The 15,226-nt window shown below is 40.0% G+C and overlaps 1 protein-coding gene across 1 annotated transcript; it reads right to left on the bottom strand.

The window, feature by feature from the left end:
* Positions 1 to 1,601: 1,601 nt before the first annotated feature.
* Asb12 (ankyrin repeat and SOCS box containing 12) lies at positions 1,602 to 12,403 on the bottom strand. The gene is made up of 3 exons (XM_005371528.3): positions 12,301 to 12,403; positions 2,236 to 3,085; positions 1,602 to 1,809 (listed from the first exon to the last, which is right to left on the bottom strand). Exons 2-3 carry the CDS (start codon positions 3,029 to 3,031, stop codon positions 1,679 to 1,681), a joined length of 927 nt encoding a protein of 308 aa, XP_005371585.2. The 5' UTR covers positions 3,032 to 3,085; positions 12,301 to 12,403; the 3' UTR covers positions 1,602 to 1,678.
* Between the last annotated feature and the right edge of the window lie 2,823 nt (positions 12,404 to 15,226).

Raw genomic sequence — 15,226 nt, 5'->3', positions numbered from 1 at the left:
AAAAAAAAAAAAAAAAAAAAAGAGTGACTGCAGATAGTATCGCTGCAGTGTACAGACATTTCAAAAAGCTAGAAAAACTCTAAATTTTTACCACAAAATTATAAATATTTAAGGAAATAATATTAGTAACCTGACTTAAACATTAGACCATGTATAAAATGTATTGGAATATCATGTAGTACTTATATACATGTACATTTTAATGCTTTACATGTAGATAAAAATAAACTTAAGGTTGAAAATGTAACTAAAGAGAAATGAATGGACAGGAAAGAAGGCAAGTGTGGGGACAAAAGGAAAGAAACTTAGGGTTATATGATTTCTGAAATACAATAGCTAGCCCAGAATAGGGAGATTCTGTGGAGCCAACCCATAAATTTCTAGGAATATAATTTCCAGAAAAGCAGGCAATTCTAATTAGAAAGAATGACTCATTTTTGAGTGAGGTCAAGGATGCTAAAACAGAGTAAGTGGTAGTTCTGAAGCAGTTTATCTACGAGCTAGAGCACTGGAGGGGGGTCATTCTACTAGACACTGCTCTTTCCCTATCATGCACTGCTTTTATACTCAATAAAGAGTCTACTCATTGGACAGGTGAGCAAGGAGCGAGCAAGAAGCCTAGAAGCTGGAAGCTGTACTTTGTTATATTTTTTTCCAAAAGAGGGACGGAACTAGAGCTCACCTGAAGTTTAAAGTACCTTCGACTCGGCCTGTCTGAACATTGGCGGCAGCTGAAAGTTTCGGAAATGGGGGTACTAGAATCTCACTGAGGTCAGTAACAACAAGAAACAAAAGGCCAAGGGAAGATTGAATTTTGTAATGCTGCCTCTACTTATGAGTCACACCTCATAGGGAAAAGAGTCTTGGAAGAGTTATTGGCATTTGAGATGATCTATCCCAACCCTTGGCCCATTGTCTAGAAGGGAATAGTGAGGTCTGGGGAGAGAAAAGGACCGAGGCACTGTTTCTCAAACCCAGGCAACTAGAAAAAGAACACCTATGAGTAGTCTGGAGATTTGGTTTACCCAAAACATAGACTCTTAATTTTGCCAGTATCTCTGTAACCTCATGTAGAAAATGGGGTTGTTTCAACCCCTCCTCTTTTTTGGGTATTTGGTATATACCAATAATAGTCTCAATTGCAAATCTTCCAGTGTCCATGTGTTTTTTACCCGTCAACCAGAGAATCTGTGTTTCGCGTATCATAGAAGATTGTGCTCTATTCAAATGGGTGTACATTTCTATCCCCTAGCTCAGATAGAGATAATGATATTGACTTTGAGAATAGTCAGCATGTGCTAAAGTAGAGACTAGAAAAACTGCTTGGAGTCCAAGCCTACTTCCACATACTTGGATTTTTCAAAGCCTTTATACCAGGTCAGCGAACTCTTACCAAGAGTCTTGTTGAGAAGGTGCCACAATGGAACAGTTTCTTCTCTCTTCATCCTGTGCTTTTGAGGACCAGCCTTCTGGCCATTCTTCCCTATGGCAGAACAAACCCTTTCCACAGGGGCCCTCCCCCATTCCCACACAAACAGCAGACACCATTCCTTTGCTGGGGACTTTATTATGGAGGGTAATACATCAGAGAAGTCATGAGGCATATTATATTCAAGCTACCTGGTTTACCAGGTGTCTTTTGGAGGTATCACGGGTTCCTTGGAAGGTTGAGAACTTGTCACTGGTGTTTGAGGTAGCTAATCAACACAGCGGGAATATCCAGCTGGTCGATGGCTTGTGGCTGTTTGGCCTGGATCAGGGCTCTGCAGATAACTAAACGGGCCTGAGACAGGAGTGACCGCGGAGTGGCTACGGCAATGAGAAACAGATTATGAGCATCAATTCTCAGAGTACTTTTCCTTTCCAAGCCTAAATCTACTCTGCCATGGCTACTACAGCCCGAATGCCCTCTCCCTTCTAAGAACTGTCCCAACCATCTCCCAATGCATGGTAACAACGGAGAAACACTAGCGGTCTAGAGAAGAGACACTCAGGGTATCAAAACAACCAGTTATGGGCAGATCTAAGAGCAGAAATTCTATAAATGCTTTCTATATACCTCAGCTTAGTGACCTTTCTACTCATGTGGAATCTTTAAACTTTTCTCCACAGGACCCCAGGAGAACGAAGATGGAGCTGTCTCTACTTCAACCCGGAGGGAAGGACTTAAATGATGATTTGGAACCCTGAGACCTACAACAAAGAAGGCTAGGGGTATACAAGATCACCACTCACCTCGGGCTTGCAGCAGCAATTTAATGCCTTTATCATTTTGTGAGGTCTGGTCCAAGGGGAGAGATGGAAGGTAGATGTTAGCTCCGAACTCTATTAAAAGCTGGATGTACTCTGGATCACAATTATGATGAAGGCATATTTCAAGAAGTGTGCGAGGCTGTGGAACGCGACCTAAGAGACTCTGGTCAGTGCAGTTGTAATCAGGATCTGCCCCATAGAGCAAAAGCAGGCGGAAACAGTCAAGATGCCCATAGACTGCAGCCAAATAGAGGGGACCAGAACATGAAGCTATGTTTGAGGCCCACACTGGTAATTTAGCTTTGACATTGGCCTCTGCACCATGCCCTAGGAGCTCCTGCAAGATGGCAACAGCACCATCACGTGAGGCGGTGAGAACAGGAGAGCAATTGTTGTAGATGCTACCACTAGGACAGGCGCCAGCTTCTAGAAGCACGCGCACACATTCCAGATGACCATGACTAACAGCGGTGAAAAGTGGTGTTTGTGCTTTGACATCCAAGCTATCTACATCAGCACCATGTTCCAGGAGGACCTTTACACAGTTCAAGTGGCCATAAGAAGCTGCCAAGCGCAAGGGTGTTCCAGGTATTCCCCAGCCACTCCTGCTATTGATGAAGCGTTTATAGCGCTCCTGCTGTAGAAGGTGGTCCAGGGTACAGGAGTCATTGTCATACACAGCTTGATTGAGAGCTTGTTTCTCTCCCGTGTCAGTGTCCTCCTCCTCCTTTTCAGGCTGCAGAAGAGAGAAGATCTTGGCGATGTCCATGAGACTCATTCTGGTTTATTGGAATAGGACCGTTCTCATTGTGGGTAAGCCACAATTCTAGATCTAAGGGTAACAAAACAAAAACAAAAACAAAAAAAAACATCCCTATCAAAAATCGGGAATGCCAGACTCTATGTTTACTCTCTGACCTTCGCCATAAGGATACTCATCCATGGGTGTCCTGTTTCTCAGTTTCAATTTTAGGACTCAAGATGGCTATCAAAATAGCCAGATCATTTCACAGCTTGGTGACTTCACATACACTCTGCCTGCCCTTGAAACTCCTGGAAATTTTCCCTGAGTTTTTGGAGATTTCAAGAAGGTCATAATTAGAACTCATCTCCAAACAGACACATTTATACTCATCTGTGTGCCATTAGTGAATAAAGTGAAGACAAAGGCTCTCCATCCATCTGGTAGTTGCCTATTGCTGATAGGCCATACCTCACAGCTAGAGACGTGGGAGCTGTAGCTTCCTCAGTTGAGAATGTGACATTAATGAGTTAGCTTAGGTGTGGCAGTGAGCAGCTCAATAGAGTGAGAATTCACGGCATCAAACTCTTGTCCATGGGTACTCCAATCACGGTCTCAGAGGGTAAGCTCTCAACTCCACCTGTTGGCATTTTAATTGCGTTTCAACTTCCTCACATCCCCTCACCCATGACCACATCAATATCCCTCTCCTGAGCTTTCTATATTCTCCTCTCAGACTAAGACCCCATGGATCTCAGAAAGAAAGGTACCTAAGAAATAGATGCTAAGGGTATTGGCTGTTTAAATGAAGAGGTGGCATCACAAAGAAAAAATCAAAATGAAGGCAGTAGATGACAGAAACAGCAGGTTTACAGAGCAAGTTCTCTATGGTGATGAATAGCTTCTCCCTCAGGACTACTCCAAACCTTTGATCGCTGACACTTAGAACCTTCTGCATTGCCATCTTTTGACTGAAGTCTTCTCCCATTTTCTGTCCAATGCAGTCTAGGGCTTTGTCTCAAACCTCAACTCTTTTCCCCTCAATAATCTTTAGGCCTCAAAAAATCACCTGTGGATTACTTATGGATTTAGCTTAAAACCTGACTGCGCCAGTCCCTCCTTAGGTTCTGTAAGTGATATTTTCTCCCTTTAGTTGTAATGGCATCAGGGTGAGCTGTAGGGTTTGCAGAGCTCAGGTCTCCCTGCTTTCCCATATTCTTCAGCCTAGGTCTCAGGGCCTCAAAGCTCCATGATTCACTATCTAGCCCACCCCTTTGTTTGATAGCAGCTTCAGGTAAATAAATATCTTTATTTTTTATTTTTTTTATTTTTTATTTTTTTTGGTTTTTCGAGACAGGGTTTCTCTGTGGCTTTGGAGAATAAATATCTTTTTAAAGAATATTGTGAGGTATGTGAGTGAGGTCACTCTGTCCTTACCTGCCAGCTTCAGCTTTGTGTATGGTCTTACTATTTATTCATTCTTAGGGTGCAATGTAAGTAGAATTTGGGGAATCAGACAGACTTAGGTTTGTATCTCAGCTCTCCAAGATCCTAACAAGGTACCTTGGGCAAGTCTCTTTTTTGTGATTTAATTTCTTTATCTACAAGACAGAAATAGTAGTTCATGCTTTGTGGGGCTTCTAGGATAAAGATAATTACCGCTACACAAAAGCTTCCTAGATGAGCTATTTTACACTTTCAACCTCTTTACACTATCTCCTCTCCCTCAACTAACCTGGTAAATGAAACCCCTATCTCAATCACTCTTCTCTACCAAACAGATACATACTATTTACACACCTGCCTATTTATTTCTCTACTCTTTGCAGTGTGACTCTATCCACCCTTAATCTAAGACAACTTTCAAAAGTATAATTGTCGTGACTGAACCTATTGAACCTATTGTCTGTTTTGAAAACCTTTTTCTCTTTCCTCTCTTCTTTCTTTTTTCTTGTGGTATTGGGGTTGAACCCAGGGCTTCATGTATGCTAGTCAAGCACTTTACCACCCTCTGCTCACTTTGTAAACTTTCTGAAGTATCTGTCCTTACTGAATGTTTCATTTCACAAACCCCTATTGACTTTTTAAGGAGCATAATCCCTGATTTTTCCCCTCACAGTTTTTCACCGGAATATTTATACTTCCCTGTTTTTTCTTCCATCCTCTTCATCTCAGTCCCAGAGCTTAGCTTTAACCCTCACCTTTATGCTAGTGATTCCTAGGTTATTACACCATTGTCCCACCCTTGGGTCTCTTTTTAGTTCCTGGCATATATTCACTTTCAAGTCAGCAGCATCATGCTGGGACCATTACTATCATGAGACTTAATCTAGATACCAGTTCATTATCACCTGTCAAACTAAATCTCCAAGACATATCTTAGTTCCTTACCTCTTACCACTTCCATTCAATCCCATCAAGTCTGGTGGATTTTTTTTAACCTAGAGACTTTTCCAGACCATCAGAATTTCATACCCATTCTAATATTTTATCTAGGCTTCTGTTGTCTTTTTGGTTCAACAAGTACAGTAATCTCCTAACTATAGTTTCCCTTTTCAATATCTTTCCTGTATTGTGATTAAAATGATAATATAAAAATACAAGTGTGATCTATTCTAAATCAGTTACTAAGTTCTCTTTTCTTTGCTTTATTTTCTTATTTTCAGTAATGGGGATTGATTACAGAGCTTTATGCATGCTCTTGCTCTGTCCCTGAGCTACATCCCCAGCATTCTTTTTATGTTTTCATTTTGAGGCAGGGTTGGCATTAAACTTGCAACCCTCATGCCTCAGCCTCTTTAGTGGCTGCGCCTCCAGTCCCAAACAATGATTTTGATTTTGTTCAAGTTACACATGAAATGATTTATATGTCATATACCTTTGTTAACCTCTCTAGCCTCATTTCACCTTTTTCTAATTATACTCTGAAATATAGTGATAAGGGATAAAAATGATACCTCTCCATGTATATCTTCCTTCTTTTCTGCCACTACATGTCTTTGGAGTTAATTCCTCTATAATTTATGTTCACATCCTAATGCACTGTAAGTTCTATAGGGATCTATCTATTTTGTCCCCATAGCAGATGAAGAGGCCATGTGGGGTAGGGGCAAAACATAGGTCTGGAGTTGATTTTCAATCATCTAACTGTGTGGCCTAGGGCATTCTTAATTTCTCAATATGGACTTCCTTATCACTACGAAGAAGATAATGATAGTAATTGAAATAATTGCTTGAAATGTACTTGAGCATGGTTCTCCATAGCTAATTAGATCAAGTTCCACTTTTATTATTTTAATGACATATAGGTCAGATGGAATTGGAAGATGGCAGAATAGGGACAAACAGCACTCTCCCAAGTCATATTTAGGAATATGAAAGAAAACATCTGGAAATGCAAGAAAGGATTATAGTAAAGAGTGGACTCAGCGATTAGAAAAATATAAAAATGTTGAATGTCAGAGGCATAAAAGAAATAAACCATTTATCAGTAGTTTCTAAAAACACTTGAAACAAAGTCTGACATTCCTTTGTGATAAATACCCTGAAGAAACCAGGGAAAAAAGAATATTACTCAACAAAATAAAGAATATATGGCAAACCTATAGCCAATGGTATACTAAATAGGGAAAATTTCAAAGAATTTCCATTAAAAAAGAGATAAAGGGTTGATTTATTTTTCTATTTTTAATAAATGTAGTCCTTGAAGTCTGAGCTTGAGCATTAAACCCTCACCTGAGCTGCACAGTAGAGCTGACGTTATTGATGGGGATGGAGGTGGGGCATGGGTGAACCTGTCCCTATAATGTAAGCATGAGAGATCTGGCCCCAGCCCTCTTCTGCCATATGGTGATGTGGGTGGAGGAGAGCTGGCCCTGAGGTATAAGAGCAAGAGAGCTGTCCTTGTCCCTTATCAGCTGCAGTACTCAGCAGAGTGGCCCCTGCACCTCACCTGGGCAACACAGTAGAGCTGGCCCTGAATGTGTAGGTGTGGGAGAGCCAACCCTCAGGGTATGAAAGCAGAACTGGCCCTGCCCCTTGCTCATCCAAGGGATGAGCTAGCTGGAGCAGTACTGAAGAGCTCAGCCTGGTGGTAGCTGTTGGTCATGATGGGAGACTGACCAAACCCTGCAACTACCCAGGCCTAAAATCAGGGTTACAAGTTGGCCCGACCGAACATCCACCCCATCTATGATCTGCTGGATCACGAAAGGGGGCCAGTCCTGCAGACCCAAAGCTGCAGGATCTCCACAACACAGCAACAAAAGAATAGCCAAGACGAGTCCCAGTGAGGATCAAGCATCAATAGTGTAAAAGAACCCAGAGGCCTGGAAGCAGACCAATGAGTGTTTGCAATGAACACTTGCACCTAAAGGTATACGGATAAAAGGGTCTTCTGCGTGACTCACTGTGTCACTCTATAGCTTCCATAACAAGATTTTTTTCTTTTTCCCTTAAATTTTATTTTATTTTATTGGGGGGGGGAGTTGTGTCAAAGACACAAAGAATAGATTGTGGCTGACAATGGGGGCTGACTGAGAAGCCATTGATAAAGGCACTGGGACTTGTTTTTATGGCATGTTCTTACTTTTTGGGACCCTTGTCTATATGGATGCACAGCTCCCTAGGCCTGGATGTAGGGGGGAGGGCCTTGGACTTCCCACCAGGCAGGGTTCCCTGCTTTCTCTCAAGCAGGGAGGGAGAGGGAGGAGGAGGTGTGGGAGAGCGGGAGGGGATTGGGAGGAGGGAAGGAAGTGTAAATATTTGAATGGAAAAATAAAATAAATAAATATTAAAAAGAATAAATAAAAAGAATTTTTTAAAAAACGGGAAAAAATAAATGCAATCCTTGAAGTTTTAATAAAACAAAGAAATAAAAGGAATACAAATAAAAAAGGGGGGGCAGAAATCAACTTATCTGTACAGGCAGAAGTCAGCTTACCCATACTGCATACTTTCGGACCATATGATGCTATACACAAGAAACCCTTAAGGCTTTAACAAAAAAATGAAACCCTCTCAAAATTGATAAACATGTTAAGTGTAATAGCAAGATAAAATATTGACATATAAAACTCAAAAACTTTCCTATATACTGATAATGAACATGCTGAGTAAGAAACCATGAAACTATCCCATTCACAATGGCTTCAATGGTATGGTGGTTTGAAAGAAAATGGCCCCCAAAGGGAGTGGCACTATTGAAAGATGTGGTTTGTTGGAATAGGTACGGTCTTGCTGGATGAAGCATATCACTGTGAAGGTGGGGTTTGAGGTCTCATATATGCTAAAGCCATGCCCAGTGCTACAGTCCACTTCCTGTTGCCTGTGAGTCAAGATGTAGGACTCTTAGATGCTTCTCCAGCACCATGTCTGCCTGTAGGCTACCATGTTACACTACAGTGACAATGGACTGAACCTCTGACACTATAAGCCACCCCAATTAAATATTTTCCTTTCGAAGAGTTGCTGTGGTCATGTCATCTCTTCACAGCAATAGAAACCCTAATTAAGTCAGTGATATATCTTAGAAAAAATTTTTGATAGAAAAGTCATTTTTAGTGAAAATTTACATAACTGAACAAAGAAACTGACAAAGACAGTAGAAAACAGAAATACCTCAAATTATCAGGGATTGAAGGAATTAATACTGTGAAAATGGCCTTATTACCAAAAACAATCTGCTGATTTAATTAGATTCAAATCAAAGTTCTAACAATGTTCTTCACAGAAACAAAGAATATCGTCCTAAAATTCATACTGAAGCACAATAGACCCCAAATAGCCAAAGTCATTCTGGGTTAAACTAGCTATACTATGGTATCAAAGGATTATTTCGAATTATACCACAGAGCCACAGGAACAATTACTGCAAGGTACCAGCACTAAACCAGACACATACACCAACAGAATAAAAGGCCTAGAAAGAAATCCATACAGCTACAGCCATCTGATTCTTAACAAGGCTATTATAAAAACCTAAACCACAGAAAATAAAACCTGTTAAATATTTGGTGATGGTAAAAAAAATATTTGGTGGTGGTAAAACTAGATATTCACATGTAGCAGAATGAAGCTAGATCTGTATCACTCCGCCTATACAAAAATCAATTAAAATGTACCAAAGACAGTAATGTAAGAGTTGAAACTCTCAAAACTAGAAGAAAAATAAGACAAACACTTCAAGAGATCAGCATTGATAATGATTTTCTGAAAGGGACTTCAATAGCACAGGAAATAATTACAAAGAACTGGCAAATATAATTATATCAAATTAAAAGTTTTTCACCGTAAAAGGGTCTATTCATGGAATGAGGACACCACTTACAGAATGGGAGAAAATATTTGCTAGGTATACACCTATCAGGGTATACATATCTAGAATAAAAAGAAACGTAAAGTAGGACTATTATATGACCCAGTAATACCCCTCATGGGTACATACCTGAAAGACTTTAAGTGACCATACCAGAGTTATTTACACATCCATGTTAATAATAGTACTATTCATGATAGCCAAGTTGTGGAATCAACTTAGGTATCCAACAACAGATAAACGGTAAGGAAACTGGTATGTGTAAACAAATGGAGCTTTATTCAGCCATAAAGAAAAACAAGATTATGTCTCCTGCAATAAAATGACATCATATTTTACAAAGTAAAATTCCCAGATTCAGAGAACTATATTTTTCTCACTTGTGGACCCTAAAGATTTTATATAATGCTTAAAATCATTTAAGTCTGTGAGTCAGAGTAGAAGTAGACTTTCTGGGAGAAGGAAGTGGACTAGAGAAAGAGAGCGGTAAGGGGTGAAGCAAGAGAAAAACAATGGGGTGCGCATGGTCAAACGACAGGACACATCTGGACGAAAATGCCCTTATGAAAGCAAACATTATGTAATGACTATATGCTAATGAAGGCTAATTTAAATTTGATTTAGTTATGATAATTACTGATTTCTTTTTTTCTTTCCTTTTTAAAAAGTTTCTTGAGACAAAGTCGCTCTATGACGCTCTGGTTGTCCTGGAACCTATGTATGCTATGTAGATCAGGCTAGCCTAGAACCCACAGAGATTCATTTGTCTCTGCCTCCTCAATGTTGGGTTTAAAGAGGTGCACTACAACACCCAGCTTTGATTATTGCTTTCTATGACTATTCTCTACTTTGTGGTTAAGTTTCCTTATCTATAGACACAAATGATAGTTCATGCTTCAAGGGAGAAATAATTACTCCTATAATAATTTCTTTCTATAACTCCCATTTCTTCATAATAGATCTTTTTCATCGAGTACTTTAGGGAACAAATTAGAAAACCAACTATAGTACATATGTTGCGGTTTTCTATGATTACTGTTCCCTACTTAATATTTTAAAAACTCGGAGCTAGAATGGATCTTATTGATAAGTTAATTTTTTCTCCTTAGACATGGGGGATTCAAGGCTTAGAGGATCCCCAGAACTTTTCTAATACCATATCATTGTTATTGTGAATTATCTTGTTATCACGAACCAAGAAAATATCTACAAACTTATGCTTTTCAAAGGTATGTCACATAGTGGCATAAACAATACCCTCATTTTAAAAATGGTAGAAACTAGAGCTTGGAAGTTAATACATTTGTGAAGTGCCTTACACCAACCAGATGCATTCTACCCGAACTAGAAATAAAATCTAGATCTCTCTACTTTTGACCCCCCTTTCTTGGACTGTAACATGAAGCATAGATGCATTCCTTTCTCTTGCTTCATGTTGAGTTACCCTGCAGCTTTTAGCTTTTGAGTATCATATTGAATTTCAGGAACTTTTATTTTATTTTATTACTTTTAAAAAATGATCTTTTCTCATTTTACATACCTGTCCCAGTTCCCACTCCCTTCCCTCCTCACACTCCCCCCATCCCACCCCCCACCCACTCCTCAAAGAGGATAAGCCTTCCCATGACATACCACTTCTCCTGACAGTCTATGGAGAATCCCTTCTTTCGATTTCATTTTGGGGACTTGGGTCTGCTGGGTTCTCACCTAGCTCACACAATAAGTTCACCATACAGTTTATATTATAATGATCCCCAGAGAGAAAGATGCCATGTCTGCTTGCACTTGAGTAAAGTGTGCCTCAATTAGATAAGAACAAGAAAATCCAGGAGTCTATTATGTAGCTTTACCTTGCTCTAGATTATTAATAAACAGTTAATATATATGTGTACTGTAAACAAAGAGTATCTTTTTAATTTCCAGAGTGTAGTTATTTAAAACATTTCCTTTGTGACACTGATACTGGTAAAGTCAAAGTCCATGGGTCCTTTCTGTTGTGCTTTTAGTAAAGTAATATGTACATGGTCAAAGAACCAACTATCTTGAAATGTGGTTATCAAATTGTTTTTAACACTGTGAGCTATAGTAAATAACAAGATCTATTAATAATTTGTAAGTGGTGGTTGACGGTCAATGTAATTTCAGGACCTCTGCCACACTGTAATATGATATGTTTGTGATTTATTCTGGTGAGCAAGTCATACAAACTTGTAACACTACCACCACTTGTTGCCTACCTTTATCGTAGAAAAATGTTCTGAATTTCAGTTAGAGGTTAAAGGTTAGGAGACAACAGGCAATTGCTTATTTATCCAAGTTTAAAAAAAAAAAAAACCTCTTCATATGTTCTCTAACGCTTTTTTAGAATCCATGTACCCAGAGTAAGAACTCTTATAGGGAGAGTGGATGGCTTCATGAGAGCTAGAACATTCCTTAAGACATTATTAGACTATTATTACTCTTCACCTTCTTTAGTCCATCTTAAGAAACTCTGTTCTTATGGCCTTAAGCCCACTCTACTGCAAACTCCCAGTCATGCAAATGCCATGTTGGGACATATGAACAAACTTTTAACCTTACCTCTGTGGCAGATAACCACATATATTCCTGAATAAGTAAGTGTATCCACACATAGTGGCCCATGCCTGTTTTCCTAGCACTAGGGAGTCTGAGCAGAATTTCCACTTTGAAGATGTTCAAGCAAGACTATGCATGCGGTAGAGTGAGATCCTGTATCAAATATCACCACCACCATCAAAATCAAACAGAAAACATTTTTGAAATAAAAAAAAAACTGAGACCCAAACAATACAAAACAAAGTAACAAAAAATCGCAGACACACTTTGGGACAGACAAAGCAAGAAGCTCACATGATACCCTTCTTCCCTTCTAAAGGGTCTTTCCCTTCTACCTTCTAAGCGCTCCCAGATGCTGGCCCCAACAAGAAGAGCAGGACTTATGACGGAAAGATAGGTTCCAGATACTCACAGGACTTCAGCTCGAGCTTGCACGGAATGGGAAGTTGCAGTCCTAGCCCCTCTGTGACACACCAAGGTCCTAGTTGACTATCTTCAGAGAGCCACTACCACCCAGGCTGGAGCTGTTTGGCCCCTCGGTTCCCAGTGGAAAGACTAGGCATTGCTCCCTGGGCTGATTTATTCTAGGTGCCTATTTTTAGTCCGCCCTCCTTCTCCCTCCCTTGGCTGTGTTATCTTACCAGTGACATTCTGGGAGTGATCCCAGCAAGGGGAGGGGGGACTGCCATGGGGAAGTCCTAGAAGGGCTGTTTGACAGATAGGAATCTGGTATGGCTGAAACATGCTCTCAGTATGTCCTCACATACTCTGTCACAGTGCTCACTAGGGCACAAAGATAAGGATGTTGAGCAGTAGACATTCCAGTGTGTCACAAAGGGGCCAGAGAAATGCTGGCTTCACCTAACTAGGTCACCTTCCTCTGGACTGTAACCTTTTTACTTCTTCCCAATGAAACTCTATTTTCCTTTCTTTGGGGCTCTACAATATGTCACCCCAATCTCTTTGACTCAAGTGGAGGATGAGTAGGGGTAAACCTCATACTGGAATGAACTGTTGTCTCTAAAGCTTAAGCAAATCTTGCTGTCTCATAAAGGACCCTCCTCAACTGCTCATCAGTCTGAAGATGCTATCTTCTTACTCAGAGGCAATGCCTCCAGATTAATGCAGGCAGCATTAGGAACTTCGTCAAAATCACAGTTCCTAAGTATATCCTTTTCTCTCTCTGATTACCTTGAAATAATGGAAATGGTACAAAACTAATTTTATAAATAACTATATCATCAATTTTAGACATTACACATAAATGTAGAGCCAGCATCCTGCCTCCCTCTGGGATAAAAGCGAGCCTTTCTGTTTGGATTTGAGGCCCTTTCCTTGAATGGGAATTCATATATGGTACTATAAACCTGGTCAAAAGCCTGAGGCTAAGAAGTTCATAAGACCTAGTGGGAAAGCTTCTGCTGTTTTATAAATGGACATGATATGTCTGTCACATTGTCTTCTAAATAAGTGTTCCTGCCTATAGATTCGTGCCACTGTGAGCTGTTCTCAGAGTAGCTTTTTTTGCAGCATCCATAAGGAACTGCACAAACTCAGTAGGTCAAAGAGCTAAGAATAAGTGATTGTTGAAGCTGGTCCCCAAATGAAGCATCAATACCCCCCCCCCAATGCTTAGGGAATGTTTCTAAAGAAAGGTTGGAAAGAATGTAAGAGCCAGAGGAAGAAGGGAGAATGGGGGAGAACTCGGACTAACGGGCAAGGCACAGACTTGGATGGAGCGCCCCAAACTTCACAGCAGCTGTGATTACATGCACAACACTGGTCTCCATCAAGAGCCTGTCTCAAAGCAGAAGGAGCTTATGGGTGGATTTGCACATCGTTAATGGTTGCTAGGCAAGGGAAAGACATTTTCTTTGAGTAGTAAGGTTCCCACGTTCCTGTAAACACACTCTTACTCATGTTCTTTAGTAAGCAACCCTAATGAAATTCCAGGGATTGGGACACACACAGAGAAAAAGAGAGAGAGAGCGGGGTGGGGGGGAGAGAATGAATGAAAGACTTTAAAGAAAATGTAAATTAAAATTATTTTGAAATTCCATCTTCTGTCAGTCGTAAGGACCAACAAGATTACAAATCATAATGAATGCTGGTGAAGATGTGGGGAAAGGTGATTTCCATACACTAGTAGAGGGAATGGGAGCTGAAATGGAGCACTAAAAGCAGAACCACCATATGACCAGATTATGATACTCTTGGGTATATACTCAAATTCTAAGTTAGCATACCATTATTGCCACACTGTTCACAATAACATGGCAAGAAACTAGTCTTTAGGCTTATCAACAGACTAATGGCTAAAGAAAATGTGGTACATACATAATAGAGTTTCATTAAGTTAAAGAGGTTCAAAATAATATATTTTTCAGGAAAATGGAAAAAAAAACCCTGAAGATCACGGAATTAGGCAAAATAAATAAGCCAGATTCAGAAAGACAAATATCATATTTTAAATATGTAAGACCTAGTTTTAAGTGTGTGTGTGTGTGTGTGTGTGTGTGTGTGTGTGTGTGTGTAGGCAGAGATGAGAATGTAAAGGCGGAGCACAGGGTGTCAGTACAGTGGACCAAAAGAGAGTAATGGGGGGGAAAAGACTTCTCATACTGGATTAATAATTATGCACGTACACCTATGTGATAGGATAGGAGAAGGGCACGATATTTGATGGGAAGGTAACCAGAAGGAGTAAAGGAATAACATAGCAGAGGAGTGAGAGACATGAATAAAGTATAAGTCTATTATTAATAAAAGACATAAGATAGTGTGCAAAAAGAATACACTGTTCTCATCAGCTATACTCATATAGTACAATAGGTCTCAGCACATTTCTTGTTACTCCCAAATTCGTCTACACCAAGGCTCCAGCAATTCTTCAATTAAAGATCAAAATTTTCTCCTGTTGTACTTGTTATTTTTTTAAGAATTCTACTTATAGATTTGGGCTTTGGTAGATTGTGATTCCTTTATATCTTGTGTCTATCCCTGAAAATTAAAAGACAGTGTTTTGTTCCATGGTTCTGTTACTGACCTAGCAAAAATGAAGATATTCCAGAGTTAGTTTTGTCTCTCCATCTGACCATCAGACTCTTCAAACAATGGAACCCAAAGAAATAGGAATTGCTCTAGGAACCTCATGTTGGTAGAAGAAAAGGCACCAGCTAGATGGCAAATGTATCTCACAAGAAAAGATTTCATGCAGATCTAACAACTTGTCAGACCACTCGACAGGATGAGAGCAGAGCCCAGGCAGTGATGGTTCAGAGGCGGACAGGGTCACACCTTGTCCAGAACAGCTCAGATGTGGATGTCTGTGGCCCTCT

The sequence above is a fragment of the Microtus ochrogaster genome, unplaced genomic scaffold, assembly GCF_000317375.1.
Source record: "Microtus ochrogaster isolate Prairie Vole_2 unplaced genomic scaffold, MicOch1.0 UNK112, whole genome shotgun sequence".
In the NCBI taxonomy this organism is placed as follows: domain Eukaryota; kingdom Metazoa; phylum Chordata; class Mammalia; order Rodentia; family Cricetidae; genus Microtus; species Microtus ochrogaster.
Note: the sequence above shows the minus strand (reverse complement) of the source record. Positions and strands in the feature narration are given on the sequence as shown.

Bases quoted from the DNA above. Each gene is read 5' to 3' on its own strand.
- Asb12 (XM_005371528.3), bottom strand. From the start codon at position 3,031: ATGAGTCTCATGGACATCGCCAAGATCTTCTCTCTTCTGCAGCCTGAA. The intron at 1,810-2,235 runs GTGAGTGGTGAT...TCATTGCCGTAG, and splicing joins ATTGCTGCTGCAAGCCCGAG to CCACTCCGCGGTCACTCCTG.